Below are 20,952 nucleotides of genomic sequence, written 5' to 3' on the forward strand. Positions count from 1 at the left end.
TATTTTACATGTAAAATTGGGAAAGGGGGTGATTTAAACTTTTAATATTTGGTGGGTTTTTTTACTTTTTTTTTTTAGACTTTTTTATTTCATAACCCTTGTCCTTGTCCTATTGTCTAATAGAGCTCTATTAAGGTAAATAGGACCTCACACTCTCCCTGCTGCCCTGTGCATAGTACACACAGCAGCAGGGAAGTAGTTCCTGGCTGCCATGGTAACTGATTGGAGCCCTGCAATTTCACTGCTGGGGCACCGATTGGAAGCTGCCACTGCAACCAATGAATTGACAGAAGGGGAGGGGACCCTGTGGCCATTGCGCCACCAATGATTATAATACTGGGGGCACCAGAGGAGTTAATTGCCATGGTTTGCGGGATCACATGCCCTGTCACTGAGGCCGGGACCCGCAGCCTACATTTGAATTAATGGGTTAATTATATTCATTGGTGTCGCAGAGGCCATAGCCCCTCCTCTTCAGTATTAAATTCTCATTGGTGGCAGCGGCACAGTGAGGAGGGAGGGAATCCCTCCTTCTCAACTGTGCTGCTGAGGAGAACATGGCGCTGGCTGAGATCGGCGTGTGCCATGTTCTATAACTGATACTAGGCTGCGCAGTAGCACATCCTTGTATTAAGAAATAAATTCCGGTATCGAATCGATCCAGGTCTCAAAGTATCGATTGGGTATCGATACTTAGATACCCGGTAAAACCCTAGTCTATAGGCCGAGAAAGTATACCATAGTTTGTAATTGGATTAAAAACTGGCTGAAGGACCGTCTGCAGTTGTGGTCAATGATTCCTATTCTGAATGGTCCCCATTTATAATCGGTGTACCCCAAAGTTCAGTGCTGGGTCCTCTATTATTTCATTTATTTATTATTATAATGGTTGGAATTAATAGCACTGTTTCTATTTTTGCAGATGACACCAAGTTATGTAGTACAGTGCAGTGTAAAACTACAAGTACAAGCTGATTTGGACACTCTGAGTGATTGGGCAACCATTTGGCAAATGTGGTTCAATGTGGATAAATGTTAAGGTATGCATCTGGGTACAAAAATTTTACATGCATCTTATGCCCTAGGGGAGTAAGTGGTCTATGTACGTGTATATCATAGACTAAATAACAGCATACAATGTCAATCATCTGCTTCTAAAGCTAACAGGATATTGTAATGTATTATACAAGGCATGGCAGCAATACACTACACAGTAGCGATACACTATGAAGTGCAAAAGAATGTATCTCTATGTAATGTATGTCTTTACTGTATATGAGTGCACAAGGTATTAATAGGCCATATTTACAGCTCTCCCTCCATATAGAGAAAAAGAACATTCTAGAGATGGTACCAGCCAAGGCAAGGCCATATATATTGATTTGGTATTAGAAAGCACATCCACATGTTTTCAGTATGTAGATAATGTTTTCCCATTGTGGATAAGAGATGAGGTGTCCCTTTTGAAGTCCGTTGAACAGTTGAATGGACATCATCCAACTATTAAAACAGTTGCACCCTCTCAGACATTGAGGGCATAACACTAGAATATGCCCCCAATGTCTGATAGGTGTGGGTCCCATCTCTGTGGCCTGCACCTATAGTTAGAATAGAGCTGGCAAAGTCCCGGACGGCTCACCGCTGGCGCTACTACTTCCGTCAGTCCCACAGAAGTGAATTGAGCGGTGCCCCTCTCATTCTTTTCAATGGGACTTCCGAAAATAGCCGAGGCAGCACTATTTTAGGCACTCCCATAGCATGTGCGGGGCACCCTCCGGGACTTTGCTGGCTCCATTCTAAGTATAGGTGTGGGTCCCAGAGGTGAGACCTGCACTTATCAGACATTGGGGGCATATCCTAGTGAGATGCCCCCAATGTCTGAGATGGTACAATCCCTTTAACCACCTCCGGACCGCCTAACGCACATGTGCGTTCCGGAGGTGGCAGCGCTGCGCACAGTCACGCATATACGCGTCATCTCGCGATACGCGAGATTTCCTGTGAACGCGCGCACACAGGCGCGCGCGCTCACAGGAACGGAAGGTAAGCGAGTGGATCTCCAGCATGCCAGCGGCGATCGTTCGCTGGCAGGCTGGAGATCCGAATTTTTTAACCCCTAACAGGTATATTAGACGCTGTTTTCATAACAGCGTCTAATATACCTCCTACCTGGTCCTCTGGTGGTCCCTTTTGTTAGGATCGACCACCAGAGGACTCAGGTAGGTCAGTACAGTCGCACCAAACACCACACTACACTACACCCCCCCCCCCCCCGTCACTTATTAACCCCTTATAAACCCCTGATCACCCATGATCACCCCATATAAACTCCCTGATCACCCCCCTGTCATTGATCACCGCCCTGTCATTGATCACCCCCCTGTCAGGCTCCGTTCAGACGTCCGTATGATTTTTACGGATCCACGGATACATGGATCGGATCCGCAAAACGCATACGGACGTCTAAATGGAGCCTTACAGGGGGGTGATCAATGACAGGCGGGTGATCACCCATATACACTCCCTGATCACCCCCTGTCATTGATCACCCCCCTGTCACTGATCACCCCCCTGTAAGGCTCCATTCAGACGTCCGCATGATTTTTACGGATCCATGGATACATGGATCGGATCCGCAAAACACATGCGGACGTCTGAATGGAGCCTTACAGGGGGGTGATCACCCATATACACTCCCTGATCACCCCCTGTCATTGATCACCCCCCTGTAAGGCTCCATTCAGACGTCCGCATGTTTTTTGTGGATCCGATCAATGTATCCATGGATCCGTAAAAAATCATGCGGATGTCTGAATGGAGCCTTACAGGGGGGGTGATCACCCCCTGTCATTGATAACCCCCCTGTAAGGCTCCATTCAGACGTCCGCATGCGTTCTGTGGATCCGATCCATGTATCCATGGATCCGTAAAAAATCATGCGGATGTCTGAATGGAGCCTTACAGGGGGGGTGATCCGTGACAGGGGGGTGATCACCCTGATTACCCTGATCACCCCCTGTCATTGATAACCCCCCTGTAAGGCTCCATTCAGACGTCCGCATGTTTTTTGTGGATCCGATCCATGTATCCATGGATCCGTAAAAAATCATGCGGATGTCTGAATGGAGCCTTACAGGGGGGGTGATCCGTGACAGGGGGGTGATCACCCTGATTACCCTGATCACCCCCTGTCATTGATAACCCCCCTGTAAGGCTCCATTCAGACGTCCGCATGTTTTTTGTGGATCCGATCCATGTATCCATGGATCCGTAAAAAATCATGCGGATGTCTGAATGGAGCCTTACAGGGGGGGTGATCCGTGACAGGGGGGTGATCACCCTGATCACCCCCTGTCATTGATAACCCCCCTGTAAGGCTCCATTCAGACGTCCGCATGTTTTTTGTGGATCCGATCCATGTATCCATGGATCCGTAAAAAATCATGCGGATGTCTGAATGGAGCCTTACAGGGGGGGTGATCCGTGACAGGGGGGTGATCACCCTGATTACCCTGATCACCCCCTGTCATTGATAACCCCCCTGTAAGGCTCCATTCAGACGTCCGCATGTTTTTTGTGGATCCGATCCATGTATCCATGGATCCGTAAAAAATCATGCGGATGTCTGAATGGAGCCTTACAGGGGGGGTGATCCGTGACAGGGGGGTGATCACCCTGATTACCCTGATCACCCCCTGTCATTGATAACCCCCCTGTAAGGCTCCATTCAGACGTCCGCATGTTTTTTGTGGATCCGATCCATGTATCCATGGATCCGTAAAAAATCATGCGGATGTCTGAATGGAGCCTTACAGGGGGGGTGATCCGTGACAGGGGGGTGATCACCCTGATCACCCCCTGTCATTGATAACCCCCCTGTAAGGCTCCATTCAGACGTCCGCATGTTTTTTGTGGATCCGATCCATGTATCCATGGATCCGTAAAAAATCATGCGGATGTCTGAATGGAGCCTTACAGGGGGGGTGATCCGTGACAGGGGGGTGATCACCCTGATCACCCCCTGTCATTGATAACCCCCCTGTAAGGCTCCATTCAGACGTCCGCATGTTTTTTGTGGATCCGATCCATGTATCCATGGATCCGTAAAAAATCATGCGGATGTCTGAATGGAGCCTTACAGGGGGGGTGATCCGTGACAGGGGGGTGATCACCCTGATTACCCTGATCACCCCCTGTCATTGATAACCCCCCTGTAAGGCTCCATTCAGACGTCCGCATGTTTTTTGTGGATCCGATCCATGTATCCATGGATCCGTAAAAAATCATGCGGATGTCTGAATGGAGCCTTACAGGGGGGGTGATCCGTGACAGGGGGGTGATCACCCTGATCACCCCCTGTCATTGATAACCCCCCTGTAAGGCTCCATTCAGACGTCCGCATGTGTTTTGCGGATCCGATCCATGGATCCGTAAAAATTATACGGACGTCTGAATGGAGCCTTACCAGGGGGGTGATCAATGACAGGGGGGTGATCCGGGAGTCTATATGGGTGATTACCCCCCTGTCATTGATTACCCCCCTGTCATTGATCACCCCCCTGTCATTGATCACCCCCCCTGTCATTGATCACCCCCCCCTGTAAGGCTCCATTCAGACATTTTTTTTGGCACAAGTTAGCGGAATTATTTTTTTTTTTTTTGTTTTTTCTTACTAAGTCTCATATTCCACTAACTTGTGTCAAAAAATAAAATCTCCCATGAACTCACCATACCCCTCCCGGAATCCAAATGCGTAAACATTTTTAGACATTTATATTCCAGACTTCTTCTCACGCTTTAGGGCCCCTAAAAAGCCAGGGCAGTATAAATACCCCACATGTGACCCCATTTCGGAAAGAAGACACCCCAAGGTATTCCGTGAGGGGCATATTGAGTCCATGAAAGATTGAAATTTTTGTCCTAAGTTAGCGGAAAGTGAGACTTTGTGAGAAAAAAACCAAAAAAATCAATTTCCGCTAACATATGCAAAAAATAAAAAATTTCTAGGAACTCGCCAGGCCCCTCATTGAATACCTTGGGGTGTCTTCTTTCCAAAGTGGGGTCACATGTGGGGTATTTATACTGCCCAGGCTTTTTAGGGGCCCGAAAGTGTGAGAAGAAGTCTGGGATCCAAATGTCTAAAAATGCCCTCCTAAAAGGAATTTGGGCCCCTTTGCGCATCTAGGCTGCAAAAAAGTGTGACACATCTGGTATCGCCGTACTCAGGAGAAGTTGGGGAATGTGTTTTGGGGTGTCATTTTACATATACACATGCTGGGTGAGAGAAATATCTTGGTCAAATGCCAACTTTGTATAAAAAAATAGGAAAAGTTGTCTTTTGCCAAGATATTTCTATCACCCAGCATGGGTATATGTAAAATGACACCCCAAAACACATTCCCCAACTTCTCCTGAGTACGGCGATACCAGATGTGTGACACTTTTTTGCAGCCAAGGTGGGCAAAGGGGCACACATTCCAAAGTGCACCTTTCAGATTTCACAGGCCATTTTTTACAGATTTTGATTGCAAGGTACTTCTCACACATTTGGGCCCCTAAATTGCCAGGGCAGTATAACTACGCCACAAGTGACCCCATTTTGGAAAGAAGACACCCCAAGGTATTCCGTGAGGGGCATGGCGAGTTCCTAGAATTTTTTATTTTTTGTCACAAGTTAGCGGAAAATGATGATTTTTCTTTTTTTTTCTTTTTTCCTTACAAAGTCTCATATTCCACTAACTTGCGACAAAAAAAAAAAAATTCTAGGAACTCGCCATGCCCCTCACGGAATACCTTGGGGTGTCTTCTTTCCAAAATGGGGTCACTTGTGGCGTAGTTATACTGCCCTGGCAATTTAGGGGCCCAAATGTGTGAGAAGTACCTTGCAATCAAAATGTGTAAAAAATGGCCTGCAAAATCTGAAAGGTGCACTTTGGAATATGGGCCCCTTTGCCCACCTTGGCAGCAAAAAAGTGTGACACATCTGGTATCGCCGTACTCAGGAGAAGTTGGGGAATGTGTTTTGGGGTGCCATTTTACATATAACCATGCTGGGTGAGAGAAATATCTTGGCAAAAGACAACTTTTCCCATTTTTTTATACAAAGTTGGCATTTGACCAAGATATTTTTCTCACCCAGCATGGGTATATGTAAAATGACACCCCAAAACACATTCCCCAACTTCTCCTGAGTACGGCAATACCAGATGTGTCACACTTTTTTGCTGCCAAGGTGGGCAAAGGGGCACATATTCCAAAGTGCACCTTTTGGATTTCACCGGTCATTTTTTACACATTTTGATTGCAAAGTTCTTCTCACACATTTGGGCCCCTAAATTGCCAGGGCAGTATAACTACCCCACAAGTGACCCCATTTTGGAAAGAAGACACCCCAAGGTATTCCGTGAGGGGCATGGCGAGTTCCTAGAATTTTTTATTTTTTGTCGCAAGTTAGTGGAATATGAGACTCTGTAAGAAAAAAAAATAAAAATAAAATCATCATCATTTTCCGCTAACTTGTGACAAAAAATAAAAAGTTCTATGAACTCACTATGCCCATCAGCGAATACCTTAGGGTGTCTACTTTCCGAAATGGGGTCATTTGTGGGGTTTTTCTACTGTTTGGGCATTGTAGAACCTCAGGAATCATGATAGGTGCTCAGAAAGTCAGAGCTGTTTCAAAAAGCGGAAATTCACATTTTTGTACCATAGTTTGTAAATGCTATAACTTTTACCCAAACCATTTTTTTTTTGCCCAAACATTTTTTTTTTATCAAAGACATGTAGAACAATAAATTTGGCGAAAAATTTATATATGGATGTCGTTTTTTTTGCAAAATTTTACAGCTGAAAGTGAAAAATGTCATTTTTTTGCAAAAAAATCGTTACATTTTGATTAATAACAAAAAAAGTAAAAATGCCAGCAGCAATGAAATACCACCAAATGAAAGCTCTATTAGTGAGAAGAAAAGGAGGTAAAATTCATTTGGGTGGTAAGTTGCATGACCGAGCGATAAACGGTGAAAGTAGTGTAGTGCCGAAGTGTAAAAAGTGCTCTGGTCATGAAGGGGGTTTCACCTAGCGGGGCTGAAGTGGTTAATAGTTGGATGACATTCATTTGACTGTATAAATAGCCGAACATTCATTCAACTGTTCAACTGTAAAATAGCCGACCCACACCTATCATACATTGGGGGCATATTCTAGACTTATTTTATGTACTGAGGAAGAGTATGAAATCAGTGGGAAAAAGTTGAGTAAAAAGTGTATCATTTGTGGATATCCAAAACGACTGATGAAAAACACAGCAAATGTACTTGGCTTGAGAAACAAAATGATTTGTGAAGGAAAGTGGAAAAAATGATAAAAGTGAGTGGTGTGTATTTGTGTTTGTATATGAAGCTGCATTGGTAAGGAAAACTGTTAATAAGTATTGGAAAATGCTGAAATTAGATAGTAAATATGGCATGCGTTTAAAGGAGCACGTTTTTAAAGAGGACCTTTCATCACTCCTGACATGCTTGTTTTAATAACTTCATGCATTCCCCATTTAATAACAATTCTGGAGCAATTCTTATATCTTATGTCTTTATGTTGTGCCATTCCTTTATTATCCCTGCTAGAAGTTATAAATGAATTGCTAGCAGTCTGCAGTAAGGGTACAGATGGGTGTTACCAGTTGGGGGGGTGTGCCTGCACAGTCTCACTCCATCCAATCAGTGCTGCCATTTTCAGACTGTGCAGGTACACACCCCCTAACTTGTTACCACCCTTCTGTACCCTTACTGCAGACTGCTAGCAATTCATTCATTGCTTCTATTAGAAATAATAAAGGAATGGCACAACTTAGAACCATAAGAATAGACGTTCCAGAATTGTTATTATATCGTGAATGCATGAAGCTATTAAAACAGGCATGTCAGGAGTGGTGGAAGGTCCTCTTTAACTATGGTGGAGGAAAGTCCTTAGGCAATATGTTGGTTAGAGGGGATATTGTCCCCAAAAAGAAGGATAAACAAGCATTTTTGGCTACTAGAATAAAAGGCATCTTTCTGGGTTTGGGGAGCCAGAATTGTAATGTGGTGATTAGAGATCATACTGTATATCATCCAAGACAAGGATACCGACTAAGCTGAGAGGCTATGCCACCTGTTGTACTAGAAACCTTATCTATTGTTTGAAGTGCTCCTGTTCAATTAGGCAAACACAGAGGGAAATTAGAGTTCATGTGAAGGCGCAAACGGCAAGCATTAGGAAATATAGGGAGATAAAGTTGCAGCAGGGAAGTAATAGTGCACAAGATATGAAGGAAATAGAAAAGGAGAGATACTTTGGTAAAACTACTTTTTTGAACAGAACCGCTAGCTGTGTGATCTAAAATGGTTGGTCTTGGAATGTGTGAACAGGGCTGATCATGAGTTGGAGAATAAAAGAAGGTTGTTTGAGCAGGAAGTATATTGGATTGCTAGATTAGTGGTACCACAGTGGTTAAATTAAGTATACAATTTTGGGGTATTCTTGTGATCCTTTGTGATTGATTTTTTTATACCTTTGTATCCTTTTTTATAATTTGATAATTATATCTATGTAAAGCTTTTGTATAGCAATGTAACATCAACAAACAGGAAGATGTAAATCTAGTTCCAGCCCTCAATGTTACGCAATAGCCATGTCTGCCTGATGAGGATTGGTTGGGGGTCTGGATCTCCCAGACTGCTATTTGTGTTGTAAATCGCTGTTTGGAGAAAATACAGGTTGTGAAGAATAAAGAAAGGGTATTGTTATACCAAGAGAAGAGTGAGTAGTATGTCTTTCACATGCTAACATTATTCATCATCAGACTTGATATCTGCATGTGTTATTGACTTGCCTGGATTTGTATATAAGGAGTGTGGTGGAACTCTGGTGTAAAAGCCAATTTAACATTGTAATAGATTGTCTAGGAGAACCCCAGAACCAGAGTGTGCCCTGAAGGGAAGGACAGTGCACTCTTCCCATCACTGCACAGCCCAGGCGAGTGACAGAGTAAGCAGTAAAACTCTGATTCTTGCTATTACCATTCTTCTTCTTCTCTGCTTTCCCTGCGTTGCAGTGCACATGGACTCACAGGACAGCGACATAATACTACCACTTTAGAAAGCTTTGGTATGGCCTTATCTGGAATATACAGTTCAGTTCTAGGCACCAGTTTAAAAGAAAGGATGCCCTGGAGTTGGAAAAGGTACAAAGAAAAGAAACTAAACTAATATGGGGCCTAGGGCATGGAGGGTCTTAGTTATGAGGAATTACATTTATTTAGTGCTTGAGAAGTGGTGTCCAAGGGGGAGGGGGGCATTATTACCCTATATGAGTATATAAATGGGCCATACAAAAATACAGTGAAAAGTTGTTCCATGTAGAATCCCTCACTAGACAAGGTGGCACTGCCTCTATCTGAAGAAGGAAAAGTTCTCCAGAGGTGTCAAGGCCTCTTTACTGTAAGAACTATGAATCTGTGGAGTAGTCTACCTCAGAATGTGGTAACAGCAGGAATAGTGGACAGTTTTAAAAATCCTTAGAGGAATTCTTAGAACTAAATATCAATAATATTTATGAAAATGTGTAGAAATCTGGGTCTCGCTCACCTTTTTCTAAACTTCACATCCTCACCCATACCTTGGTTGAACTTAATGGATTTATCTTTTTTTTCCATGCTAACTATGCAATTACTGTATGTAACTTTCCTAGGAGGCCTCAGAATGTCACACATGACTTTTCAGCAAAATCTGAACAATTTTGGTTTGAGCTGAATTTATTTGTACATGAATCAATTCTGCTGACCGATTTCTTAGAATTGAATAAGACATAAATCAAGAAATATTTTCATCGCGAGTCATCAATATTTTATTGATGGAGGTCCAACTCCCCCTAGGCCAGTGACATCACGTTCATTCGTCACATGGCCTATGTGCAGCTTAGTCCCATTCAAGTGAATGAGCCTGGGCTGCAATGCCAAGCACAGCTCAACATAGTTGCTGGTGGGGACACCATCTTCACTAGGACTAGATAATCTTTTTCACCATAGGATCTACTTTTTGAGGCATCTGAGTTAGGTGATCTACCAGGTCAACTGATACAGTTACAAGGATGACACTGTTATAATTATTTGTCACTTGCATTATCATCAACAAGCCATAAAATTATATAAATCCATACTTACATAGATTTTTGATGTATGACATCTTTAGAGAGTCTAGCTATGATTTCAGTAAGCTTCTTAAAACCTGTATATGATCAAATCAGGACAGAGAAACAGTGGCTTAATATTAACGATTATAGACATCACAATATATTGGGATAAATGGATATTTTTTTTATTTTTTTATGCTTGCAAATATTTGCTAATGGAATATATGACAGCACAATGACTAAACATGGTGTCTGAGCTGCAGGCAATGTGTTACAGAGCAGGAGAAGCTGAGCGGATTTGTGGGAACTTGCAACTTATTCAGATAAATTCATAGTCATTCTGGGCTTTGAAGTCAAAGTGGCGGTCCTGTCCTGTGATTGACAGCCTCCCCTCTATGACTGTGTATACAGAGATAGCTGTCATCACTGATAGGACGGTCTCCTGGACTTCAAAGCCTAGAATAAACAGGAATATAAATGAATAGAATACAAGTTAGGCCTTATGCACACGACCGTTGTGTGCATCCGTGGCCGTTGTGCCATTTTCAGTTTTTTTTCGCGGACCCATTGACTTTCAATGGGTCTGTGGAAAAATCGGAGGATGCACCGTTTTGCAGCTGAGACCGTGATCCGTGTATCCTGTCCGTCAAAAAAATAGGACCTGTCCTATTTTTTTGACGGACAACGGTTCACGGACCCATTCAAGTCAATGGGTCCGTGAAAGAACACGGATGCACACAAGATTGGCATCCGTGATCCGTGGCCGTAGGTTACTTTCATACAGACGGATCCGAAGATCCGTCTGCATAAAAGCTTTTTCAGAGCTGAGTTTTCACTTCGTGAAAACTCAGATCCAACAGTATATTCTAACACAGAGGCGTTCCCATAGTGATGGGGACACTTCTAGTTAAAATATACTAAAAGAACTGTGTACATGACTGCCCCCTGCTGCCTGGCAGGTGCTGCCAGGCAGCAGGGGGCATACCCCCCCTCCCTCCCCTGTAGTTAACTCATTGGTAGCCAGTGCCCCCCCCCTCCCTCCCCTGTAGTTAACTCATTTGTAGCCAGTGGGCCCCCCTCCTCCCACCCCTGTAGTTAACTCGTTGGTAGCCAGCCCCCCCTCCCTCCCCTGTAGTTAACTCGTTGGTGGCCAGTGGGCCCCCCTCCTCCCTCCCCTGTAGTTAACTCGTTGGTAGCCAGCCCCCCCCCTCTCTCCCCTGTAGTTAACTCGTTGGTGGCCAGCCCCCCCTCCCTCCCCTGTAGTTAACTCATTGGTGGCCAGACTCCGATCGGTACTCTCCACTGCCACCAATGATATGGGGGGGAGATTTTAATTAGGAGGGGGAGGGAGGGGAGAGGGCCCACTGGCCACCAACGAGTTAACTACAGGGGAGGGGGGGGGCCCACTGGCCACCAATGAGTTAACTGCAGGGGAGGGAGTTGGGGCCCACTGGCTACAAATGAGTTAACTACAGGGGAGGTAGGGTGGGGCTGGCTACCAACGAGTTAACTACAGGGGAGGGAGGGGCGGCCGCACTGGCCACCAATGAGTTAAAAGAGGGGGGGGTCTGCCCCCTGCTGCCTGGCAGCACCTGCCAGGCAGCAGGGGGCAGTCATGTACACAGTTTTATAGTATATTCTAACCTGAAGCGTCCCCATCACCATGGGAACGCCTCTGTGTTAGAATATACTGTCGGATCTGAGTTTCACGATGTAACTCATATCCGACAGTATATTCTAACATAGAGGCGTTCCCATGGTGATGGGGACGCTTCAAGTTAAAATATACCATCGGATTGGAGAAAACTCAGATCCGATGGTATAAAGGGACTCCTGACTTTACATTAAAAGTCAATGGGGGACGGATCCAGTTGCAATTGCACCATATTGTGTCAACGTCAAACGGATCCGTCCCCATTGACTTGCTTTGTAATTCAGGACGGATCCGTTTGGCTCCGCACGGCCAGGCGGACACCAAAACAACTTTTTTTTCATGTCCGTGGATCCTCCAAAAATTAAGGAAGACCCACAGACGAAAAAACGGTCACGGATCACGGACCTACGGACCCCGTTTTTGCGGACCGTGAAAAAATACTGTCGTGTGCATGAGGCCTTATACTGAATCTTTTCCAAGAAAACTATATATGAATCTGCTCAGCTCCTCCTGCACTATAACATGCTGCCCACAGATTACACTGCATTTTCAGGGTGACAGGTTCCCTTTAATAGTTTCATAGACATGTCAACGCCTACAAAGAAGATAGTTTCTTTCATTAGACACAGACTTAGATCTGAACTAGAAACATTCTTTCAAGGGATATTCCGGTAACAATATCACTGGGGGCCCGACCAATCTAATAGTTATCCCCTATCCTAAACAATTGTGAGCTCAAGTGTTAGGCTTGGGTAGAACGCTCCTCTGGGCAGCTCTACTCCTAATTTGTATATAGGCAGCTACCAGCAGATACTTCTCCCCAAACCTAGCACTTATTAGAACTATGATTTCGTTAAAATGCTGTAGCATTGGTTTATTGGAAGCAGAGCAACCTAAAATCTGCTGCCCGCAGGTATTTCATAGAGAATGTGCTGATAAGTACTCTTTAAAGGGGTAATTTAAAATTTCAAACAAACCCTGCAAAAGCCTAAAATAAAATAAAAGTATCTTATACTCACCCCTTTCTCCAACGCTGCTCTTATTCTCTGTGGAGCTGGTCTGCTTCTCCTGCCGCTGCTTGTTAAACAAACTGCAGCAGAACTACGTCTGTATACAGCACATGACAACTGCAGCCAATCACTGTCCACAGTGTTAGAACAATGAGGATTATGATTGGCCACATCAATCATATGCCCTATGCTAGCAGTTTGTAAACATGCAGCAGCAGGAGGACCAGATCAGCTCAGCAGAGAATGGCACTGGGGAAAGTGAGTATAAGGCCAGGTTCACATCACTGTTTAGTTTTCCGTTGACAGAAAAAAAAAAATCCTTTTAAGCATCCGTTATGCTCAGTATGTACATTGTGAATCCATTTTAGCCATTTCCGCCTGAGATCCGTTAATTTAAAGGGGAAAAAAAAAAAGTTTTTTTTAGTCAATTTCTTTATTATCTAAGGCGGAAATGGCCTAAACAGATGTGCATACAGTAGATATAAAAAGTCTACACACACCTGTTAAAATGTCAGGTTTCTGTGATGTAAAAAAATGAGACAAAGATAAATCATTTCAGAACTTTTTCTACCTTTAATGTGACCTATAAACTGTACAACTCAATTGAAAAACAAACTGAAATCTTTTAGGTAGAGGGAAGAAAAAATATAAAAATAAAATAATATGGTTGCATAAGTGTGCGCACCCTTAAACTAATACTTTGTTGAAGCACCTTTTGATTTTATTACAGCACTCAGTCTTTTTGGGTTTGAGTCTATTAGCATGGCACATTTTGACTTGGCAAGATTTGCCCACTCGCTTTGCAGAAACACTCCAAATCTGTCAGATTGCGAGGGCATCTCCTGTGCACAGCCCTCTTCTGATCACCCCACAGATTTTCAATCGGATTCAGGTCTGAGCTCTAGCTGGGCCATTCAAAAACTTTAATCTTCTTCTGGTGAAGCCATTCATTTGTTGATTTGGATGTATGCTTTGGGTCGTTGTCATGCGGAAAGATGAAGTTCCTCTTCATGTTCAGCTTTCTAGCAGAAGCCTGAAGGTTTTGTGCCAATATTGACTGGTATTTGGAACTGTTCATAATTCCCTCTAGCTTAACTAAGGCCCCAGTTCCAGCTGAAGAAAAACAGCCCCAAAGCATGATGCTACCACCACCATGCTTCACTGTGGGTATGGTGTTCTTTTGGTAATGTGCCAAACATATCTTTTGGAATTATGGCCAAAAAGTTCAACCTTGGTTTCATCAGACCATAACACCTTTTCTCACATGCTTTTGGGAGACTTCAGCTGTGTGTTTGCAAAATGTAGCCTGGCTTGGATGTTTTTCTTCGTAAGAAAAAGCTTTTGTCTTGCCACTCTACCCCATAGCCCAGACATATGAAGAATATGGGAGATTGTTGTCACATGTACCACACAGCCAGTACTTGCCAGATATTCCTGCAGCTCCTTTAATGTTGCTGTAGGCCTCTTTGTAGCCTCCCAGACCAGTTTTTTTCTCGTCTTTTCATTAATTTTGGAGGGACATCCAGTTCTTGGTAATGTCACTATTGTTCCATATTTTCTCCATTTGATGATGACTGTCTTCATTGTGTTCCATGGTATATCAAATGCCTTAGAAACTCTTTTGTAACACTTCTCCTGACTGATACCTTTTAACAATGAGATCCCTCTGATGCTTTGGAAGCTTTCTGTGGACATGGCTTTTGCTGTGGGATGCGACTAAGAAAATTTCAGGAAAGACCAACTAGAGCAGCTGAACTTTATTTGGGGTTAATCAGAGGCACTTTAAATGATGGCAGGTGTATGCTGACTCCTATTTAACATGATTTTAAATGTGATTGCTAATTCTGAACACAGCTACATCCCCAGTTATAAGAGGGTGTGCACACTTATGACACCACATTATTTTAGTTTTTGTTTTGTTTTCTTCCCTCCACCAAAGATTTCAGTTTATTTCTCAATTGAGTGGTGCAGTTTATAGGTCACATTAAAGGTGGAAAAAGTTCTGAAATGATTTATCTTTGTCTCATTTTTTTACAGCACAGAAACCCGACATTTTAACAGCGGTGTGTAGACTTTTTATATCCACTGTAACTGAGCATAATAGATGCTTAAAATACAGGACCCGTTTTTTTTTTGTTTCTTTTTCTGTTCTTCTGATTGGTGTGAACCCGGCCTAAGATAATTTAAAATTTTAGGCTATTGCAGGGCTTATTCGAGGATTTTAATTCTCTCAGACAACCCCTTTAACAAAAACAACCTCCCAATAACATATTTAATTGTTCTCACAACTCTGTGAATTTTTTTATGCAATCACACCATATAAGAGCTTATTCACACAATCATGTCCATGAAAAAACGGATAGCTTCTCTTTGCATTCCATTTTATTTTTCTCTCACATCAATAGAAATGACTATCCTGATCCACCAAAATGGACCAGAATAAGAAAAAGTCTACCAGGAACATGGATCTATTAAAAAAAAAAATGGATGTGTGAATAGCCCCATATGACTAAGGGTCCGTGTGCTTTTGTTTTTAGAAACAGATAGCACAAGGGAAAAAGTGTTGTGTTCTGCAAAATTATATAATTTGTTTTTTTTAAATGAGGCATATACTCAATGAAAACTATAATGACATTGAAAATTATAAATCACCAAAAAAAATGTAAAAACATATTAGACATATAAACGTGAAAGGAATACTGTATAATTTAAAATTTCCCACTGTCAGTAATGTAAACTCACTGTACCTGATTGTTTCTGCTTTTTTTTTGTGCTGGTGCCAGGAACACTGAGATCAACGGGTTCTCTGCTATCAGACATCACTTTTCCGCTGGTGCCAGGAACACTGAGAGCAACTGATTCTCTGCTATTAGATGTCACTTTTCCTTCAAAAGTATCAGCATCAGCAGATACTTTATGTATTGCAACGTTCTCTGGGTTTGGACCTCCGGAGTCCATAATTCCTTGTTGAAAACCTGTAAGATGCAATTCAAAATGATTGCCATATTTGTATCTGTGATCCCTGCCACATATGCAGGTAGAAGAGATGCAGTGATATAATTATACCTGCCTTGAGGCATTAAGGGGCATCATTACTGTGTGGAGGCATTAAGGGGCATCAATACTGTGTGGAGGCATTAAGGGGCATCATTACTGTGTGGGGGCATCATTACTGTGTGGGGGCACTAAGAGGAATTCCTTATAGTGTGGCATGGATTATAACTGTGAGGTACTAAGGGGGCATCATTAGGCATTACTGTGGATGGAAAAAGTATAGACAGTATTTGGTATGAAAATTTAGGACAAAAGCAGCGGTGCCCTTAATGGAGTAGGTTCAGTCTCCTAAATGACAAAATTAAACAATGGGTGCGGGAACCACGCTATATGTCAGTGATCTATGTCAGTCGTTCAAATGGAATCCTATAAGGATGGGGGACTGAAATCGCATCCAGCTTTCCGAAGCAACAGTCACAGGTACGTATTTCTCATACAGGGAAACTGTTATACACCTCCTGCTGGTCCTCAGATCCCGTCATGAGCCACCAACCGCTGATTCCAACACCGGGTCAAGATGCCTTCATAAAGGAACAGAAAAGATGGTGCAATACCCTTGATATCTTAAAGGTAACAGGGTTTTATTGTACTCACAAACTTAAGATGGTTAGCATGCACATAGAATTGCCCGACCCGGGTTTTGCAGTTAGCTTCTTCAGGGGCTGCGGTACAAACACCGCCGTAGACCACTCGTTTGTGAGTACAATAAAACCCTGTTACCTTTAAGATATCGAGGGCATTGCACCATCTTTTCTGTTCCCGCACCCATTGTTTAATTTTATTACTGTGGAGGACCTATTACAGAGTGTCACACAACGTGTGCCCTATGACAGTATGTGGTAACACAAAGGGGCGCTATTACTATCTGGGGGTACAAATACTATATTCTGGGCACAAATGGGACACTGTTAAGGTGGGTTCACGTTTAATGCCTCCATTTGATGTATACATTAAGAAAATAAAGGATGCAAAAACAAAGCACACCACGTTCTTGTATCCTGCAGAGTCCAGTAAAGAAAAGTATATGTTATATATATGTTATATATATGTTATATATAATAGGATGGAAAGCATGGAGTGAAGATGCATACTGAGTCTTCTCTTCATATAGTCATGTAGAGACCATGTGCAACAGTGATCTAATGGCTGTTATCATAATTAAAGATGAGTGAATCGAATCCAACGACGTGGAATTCAATCTGAATTTCAGGATAAATTTGATTCTCCGCAAAGCCGAATTTTCCTCGTGCTTTGTGGTAGCAAATCGATTTAACCGGAAATAGTGTAAAAAAACGACAAAAAATCATACTTACCTCCTCCATTTAATCACGTTGGGTTGATTGAAAATCTCTGCCGAAATCCCGTGCGTGGTGACGTATGACGTCATCACGCCGGCCTCGCTACTTATTTAAAAAATGAGCTTCGTGACAAAGTACCGTAATTCGTCATGAAGCTAATTTTTTTCTACAACTTGGCTAAGCAGCCAAATCGAATTTTGCAAAAGTTTGCTCATCTCCAATCATAATTACACTGTTTTCAATTAACTTTTTATGGTGACAGCAGGAAACACACATAACGACACCTGCTAACCTGAGCCACAATAGTGTAAAACAATATATAAACAATTACACTGAACAAAATTATAAACGCAACACTTTTGGTTTTGCTCCCATTTTGCATGAGCTGAACTCAAATATCTGAAACATTTTCTACATACACAAAAGACCCATTACTCTCAAATATTGTTCACAAATCTTTCTAAATCTGTGTTAGTGAGCACTTCTCCTTTGCCGAGATAATCCATCCCACCTCACAAGTGTGACATATCAAGGTGTTGATTAGACAGCTTAAATATTGCACAGGTGTGCCTTAGACCGCACACAATAAAAGTCCACTCTGAAATGTGCACAGTTTTGCCTTACTGAAGGGGAGGGGGGTCAGAAAACCAGTCAGTATCTGGTGTGGCCACCATTTGCCTCAGGCAGTGCAACACATCTTCGTCGCATAGAGTTGATCAGGTTGTTGATTGTGGCCTGTGGAATGTTGGTCCACTGCTCTTCAATAGCTGTGCAAAGTTGCAGAATATTGGCAGGAACTGGAACACGCTGTCGTATACGCCGATCCAGAGCATCCCAAACATGCTCAATAGCTGACATGTCCTGTGAGTATGCTGGCCATACAAGAACTGGTATGTTTTAAGCTTCCAGGAATTGTGTACAGATCCTTGCAATATGGAGCCGTGCATTATCATGCTGCAACATCAACATGAGGTGATGGTCGTGGATGAATGGCACAACAATGGGCCTCAGGATCTCATCATGGTATCTCTGTGCATTCAAAATGCCATCAACAAAATGCAACTGTGTTTGTTGTCCATAACATACGGCTGCCCATACCATAACCCCACCGCCACAACGTTGACGTCAGCAAACTGCTCACCCACATGGCGCCACACACGTTGTCTGCCATATGCCCTGAACAGTGAAAACCGGGACTCATCCATGAACAGAACGCCTCTCCAACGTGCCAGACGCCATTGAATATGAGCATTTGCCCACTCAAGTCAGTTACGACTACAAACTGCAGTCAGGTCCAGACCCCGATGAGGACGACGAGTATGCAGATGAGCTTTCCTGAGACGGTTTCTGACAGTTTGTGCAGAAATTCTTTGGTTATGCAAACCGATTGTTTCTGCAGCTGTCCGGGTGGCTGGTCTCAGACGATCATGGAGGTGAACATGCTGGATGTGGAGGTCCTGGGCAGGTGTGGTTACACCTGGTCTGCGGTTGTGAGGCCGGTTGGATGTACTGCCAAATTCTCTGAAACGCCTTTGGAGACGGCTTATGGTAGAGAAATGAACATTCATTGCATGGGCAACAGCTCTGGTAGACATTCCTGCAGTCAGCATGCCAATTGCACGCTCCCTCAAACGTTGCGACATCTGTGGCATTGTGCTGTGTGATCAAACTGCACATTTCAGAGTGGCCTTTTATTGAGGGCAGTCTAAGGCACACCTGTGCAATATTCATGCTGTCTAATCAGCACCTTGATATGCCACACCTGTGAGGTGGGATAGATTATCTCGGCAAAGGAGAAGTGCTCACTAACACAGATTTAGACAGATTTGTGAACAATATTTGAGAGTAATGGGTCTTTTGTGTATGTAGAAAATGTTTCAGATCTTTGAGTTCAGCTCATGCTAAATTGGAGCAAAACCGAAAGTGTTGCATTTATATTTTTGTTCAGTGTATATAAAATAATGAAATAAGCAATTTTACCTTGGCCAGGGTATTTAGATGGACATGAAGCTACAGTAGGTTAGCGCACCAGGAGAAGAAAAACCTAGCCATGATTTTGAATAATGAATCTCAGCAATGTACAGGCAGCAAGTTATATCCTAGCTTTTTACATGTAGGAGTCCAGTGGGTGGTTTTATCAGTGACTGACAGCTATTAGGCTACTTTCACACTAGCGTTTTAGTTTTCCGGTATTGAGATCCGTCATAGGGGCTCAATATCGGAAAAAATGCTTCAGTTTTGTCCCCATTCATTGACAATGGGGACAAAACTGAACTGAACGGAATGCTCCAAAATGCATTCCATTCCGTTTAGTTGCATTCCTGTCTTGCTGGGATGCAGAGCAAGACAAATCCGGCATGCAAATCCAATGCAAGTCAATGGGGACGGTCCGTTTTCTCTTCCACAGTCTGCGACAATAGAAAACTGATCCGACCCCCATTGACTTTCAGTGAAGTTCATGACGGATCCGTCTTGGCAATGTTACAGATAATACAACCAGGTCCGGTCATAACGGATGCAGATGGTTGTATTATCAGTAACGGAAGCGTTTTTACTGAACCCTGCCGGATACAGTAAAAACGCTAGTGTGAAAGTAGCCTCACTCTATGCACAGCCATACAGGGAAGGCTGCAAATCACTGAGTAGGTTTTCTCTTCACATGTCTGGTGATCTGGTTCAGTTCCCCTCTGGCGTGAAGTAGAAAAGTGCCGAAGGGGAACTGAAGCCAGAACTGATCCGATTGCAACATATCTGTGCATCAATTGTGATGCTGGATGCCAATGCCAAATAGCTCTGTGAAGAAAAATGCTGCATGCTTAGTTTTTCTGTCTGTCTATGTGAGAGACAAAATTAAGATTTCTCCTGTAGTACACATTTGTCTCCACTAGATGGCAAAAACTCAATTAGGAGCCTCATGTACATTTTCTTTGTCCTAAGTTCATTAGTGAAAGAAAGGAGGAGTTAAGTTGCTATCTTTCGAATGTGCCAATCAACTCAGGAATGGAGTTAGTAAACCAACCCTTTTTGTCACAGAGCCAATGAACTTTCATCTAGGACTACCCTTTTTGTCTACCTCATGTTGCCTATATAAGTGTATGTAACTGTAATAAAGAGAGATATTTTTCCATGATACCAGCCTGCATTGGTCTCTGAGAGAAAGCTGTATGAGCTCATACTTATAATTCTAACTGATTTGGAGCCACACAAAAGAAGAAGTTGTGTCGTAGATTTTGCGACAACAATTTGGCGCCCAACGTGGGGCAGACAGCTTGCGTAACTTCCGATTCAAACGCCAGGAGAGGACTTGCGTAAAACCATCAGACGAGGCATAAACTGCAGTAAAGGTAAGAAGCTTTTATTCTTACAACCTCCTCTGTGTCTTTTGCCCAGGTGTTTTCTCAAGAGTTGAATTGGTGTTATCGCGATATAAGGGTTCAAATTATAGCTGATCTGTCCGTTAGAAAGAACCTGTTGAAATATTCCTTCTTTGTGTGGTGGAACATGCTGAAACTAAACGGAAGTTGTTAGACAGCTGAGTCGGATATCCTGTGACGTAGAATTGGATCCCAGCCAAGTTCTGACGAGAGCGTTTGGAGATTCATGAGTAGTGACTAGGGGTCCTCATGAGTGTGCAGGATTAACACTGATTGCATAGTAATAAGCAATTGGAGGTTATTAAGTTGGTGCCCTGTACAAGAGAGATTGTGGGTTCAATACTATTATATCATTTGAGCTTTGTGCAACTGCGTTTGAGTTAGTGGGTTCGGTG

General features: G+C 43.1%; 1 protein-coding gene across 4 annotated transcripts in view; it reads right to left on the reverse strand.

The window, feature by feature from the left end:
- The window catches only part of DDX60 (DExD/H-box helicase 60), a 646,547-nt gene that overhangs the window by 551,080 nt on the left and 74,515 nt on the right, over nucleotides 1–20,952 (reverse strand). For all 4 annotated transcript variants that reach the window (XR_006390268.1, XM_044296988.1, XM_044296981.1 and 1 more), the window contains exons 2-3: nucleotides 15,579–15,806; nucleotides 10,199–10,262 (exon numbers count right to left, since the gene is read on the reverse strand). Coding sequence is in view for 3 of the 4 variants with exons in the window: in XM_044296988.1 (XP_044152923.1) it covers nucleotides 10,199–10,262; nucleotides 15,579–15,789 (275 nt within the window). In the remaining variant the exon portion in view is untranslated. The remainder of the gene's footprint in view (nucleotides 1–10,198; nucleotides 10,263–15,578; nucleotides 15,807–20,952) is intronic.

Source organism: Bufo gargarizans, chromosome 1, assembly GCF_014858855.1.
Source record: "Bufo gargarizans isolate SCDJY-AF-19 chromosome 1, ASM1485885v1, whole genome shotgun sequence".
NCBI classification, from domain to species: domain Eukaryota; kingdom Metazoa; phylum Chordata; class Amphibia; order Anura; family Bufonidae; genus Bufo; species Bufo gargarizans.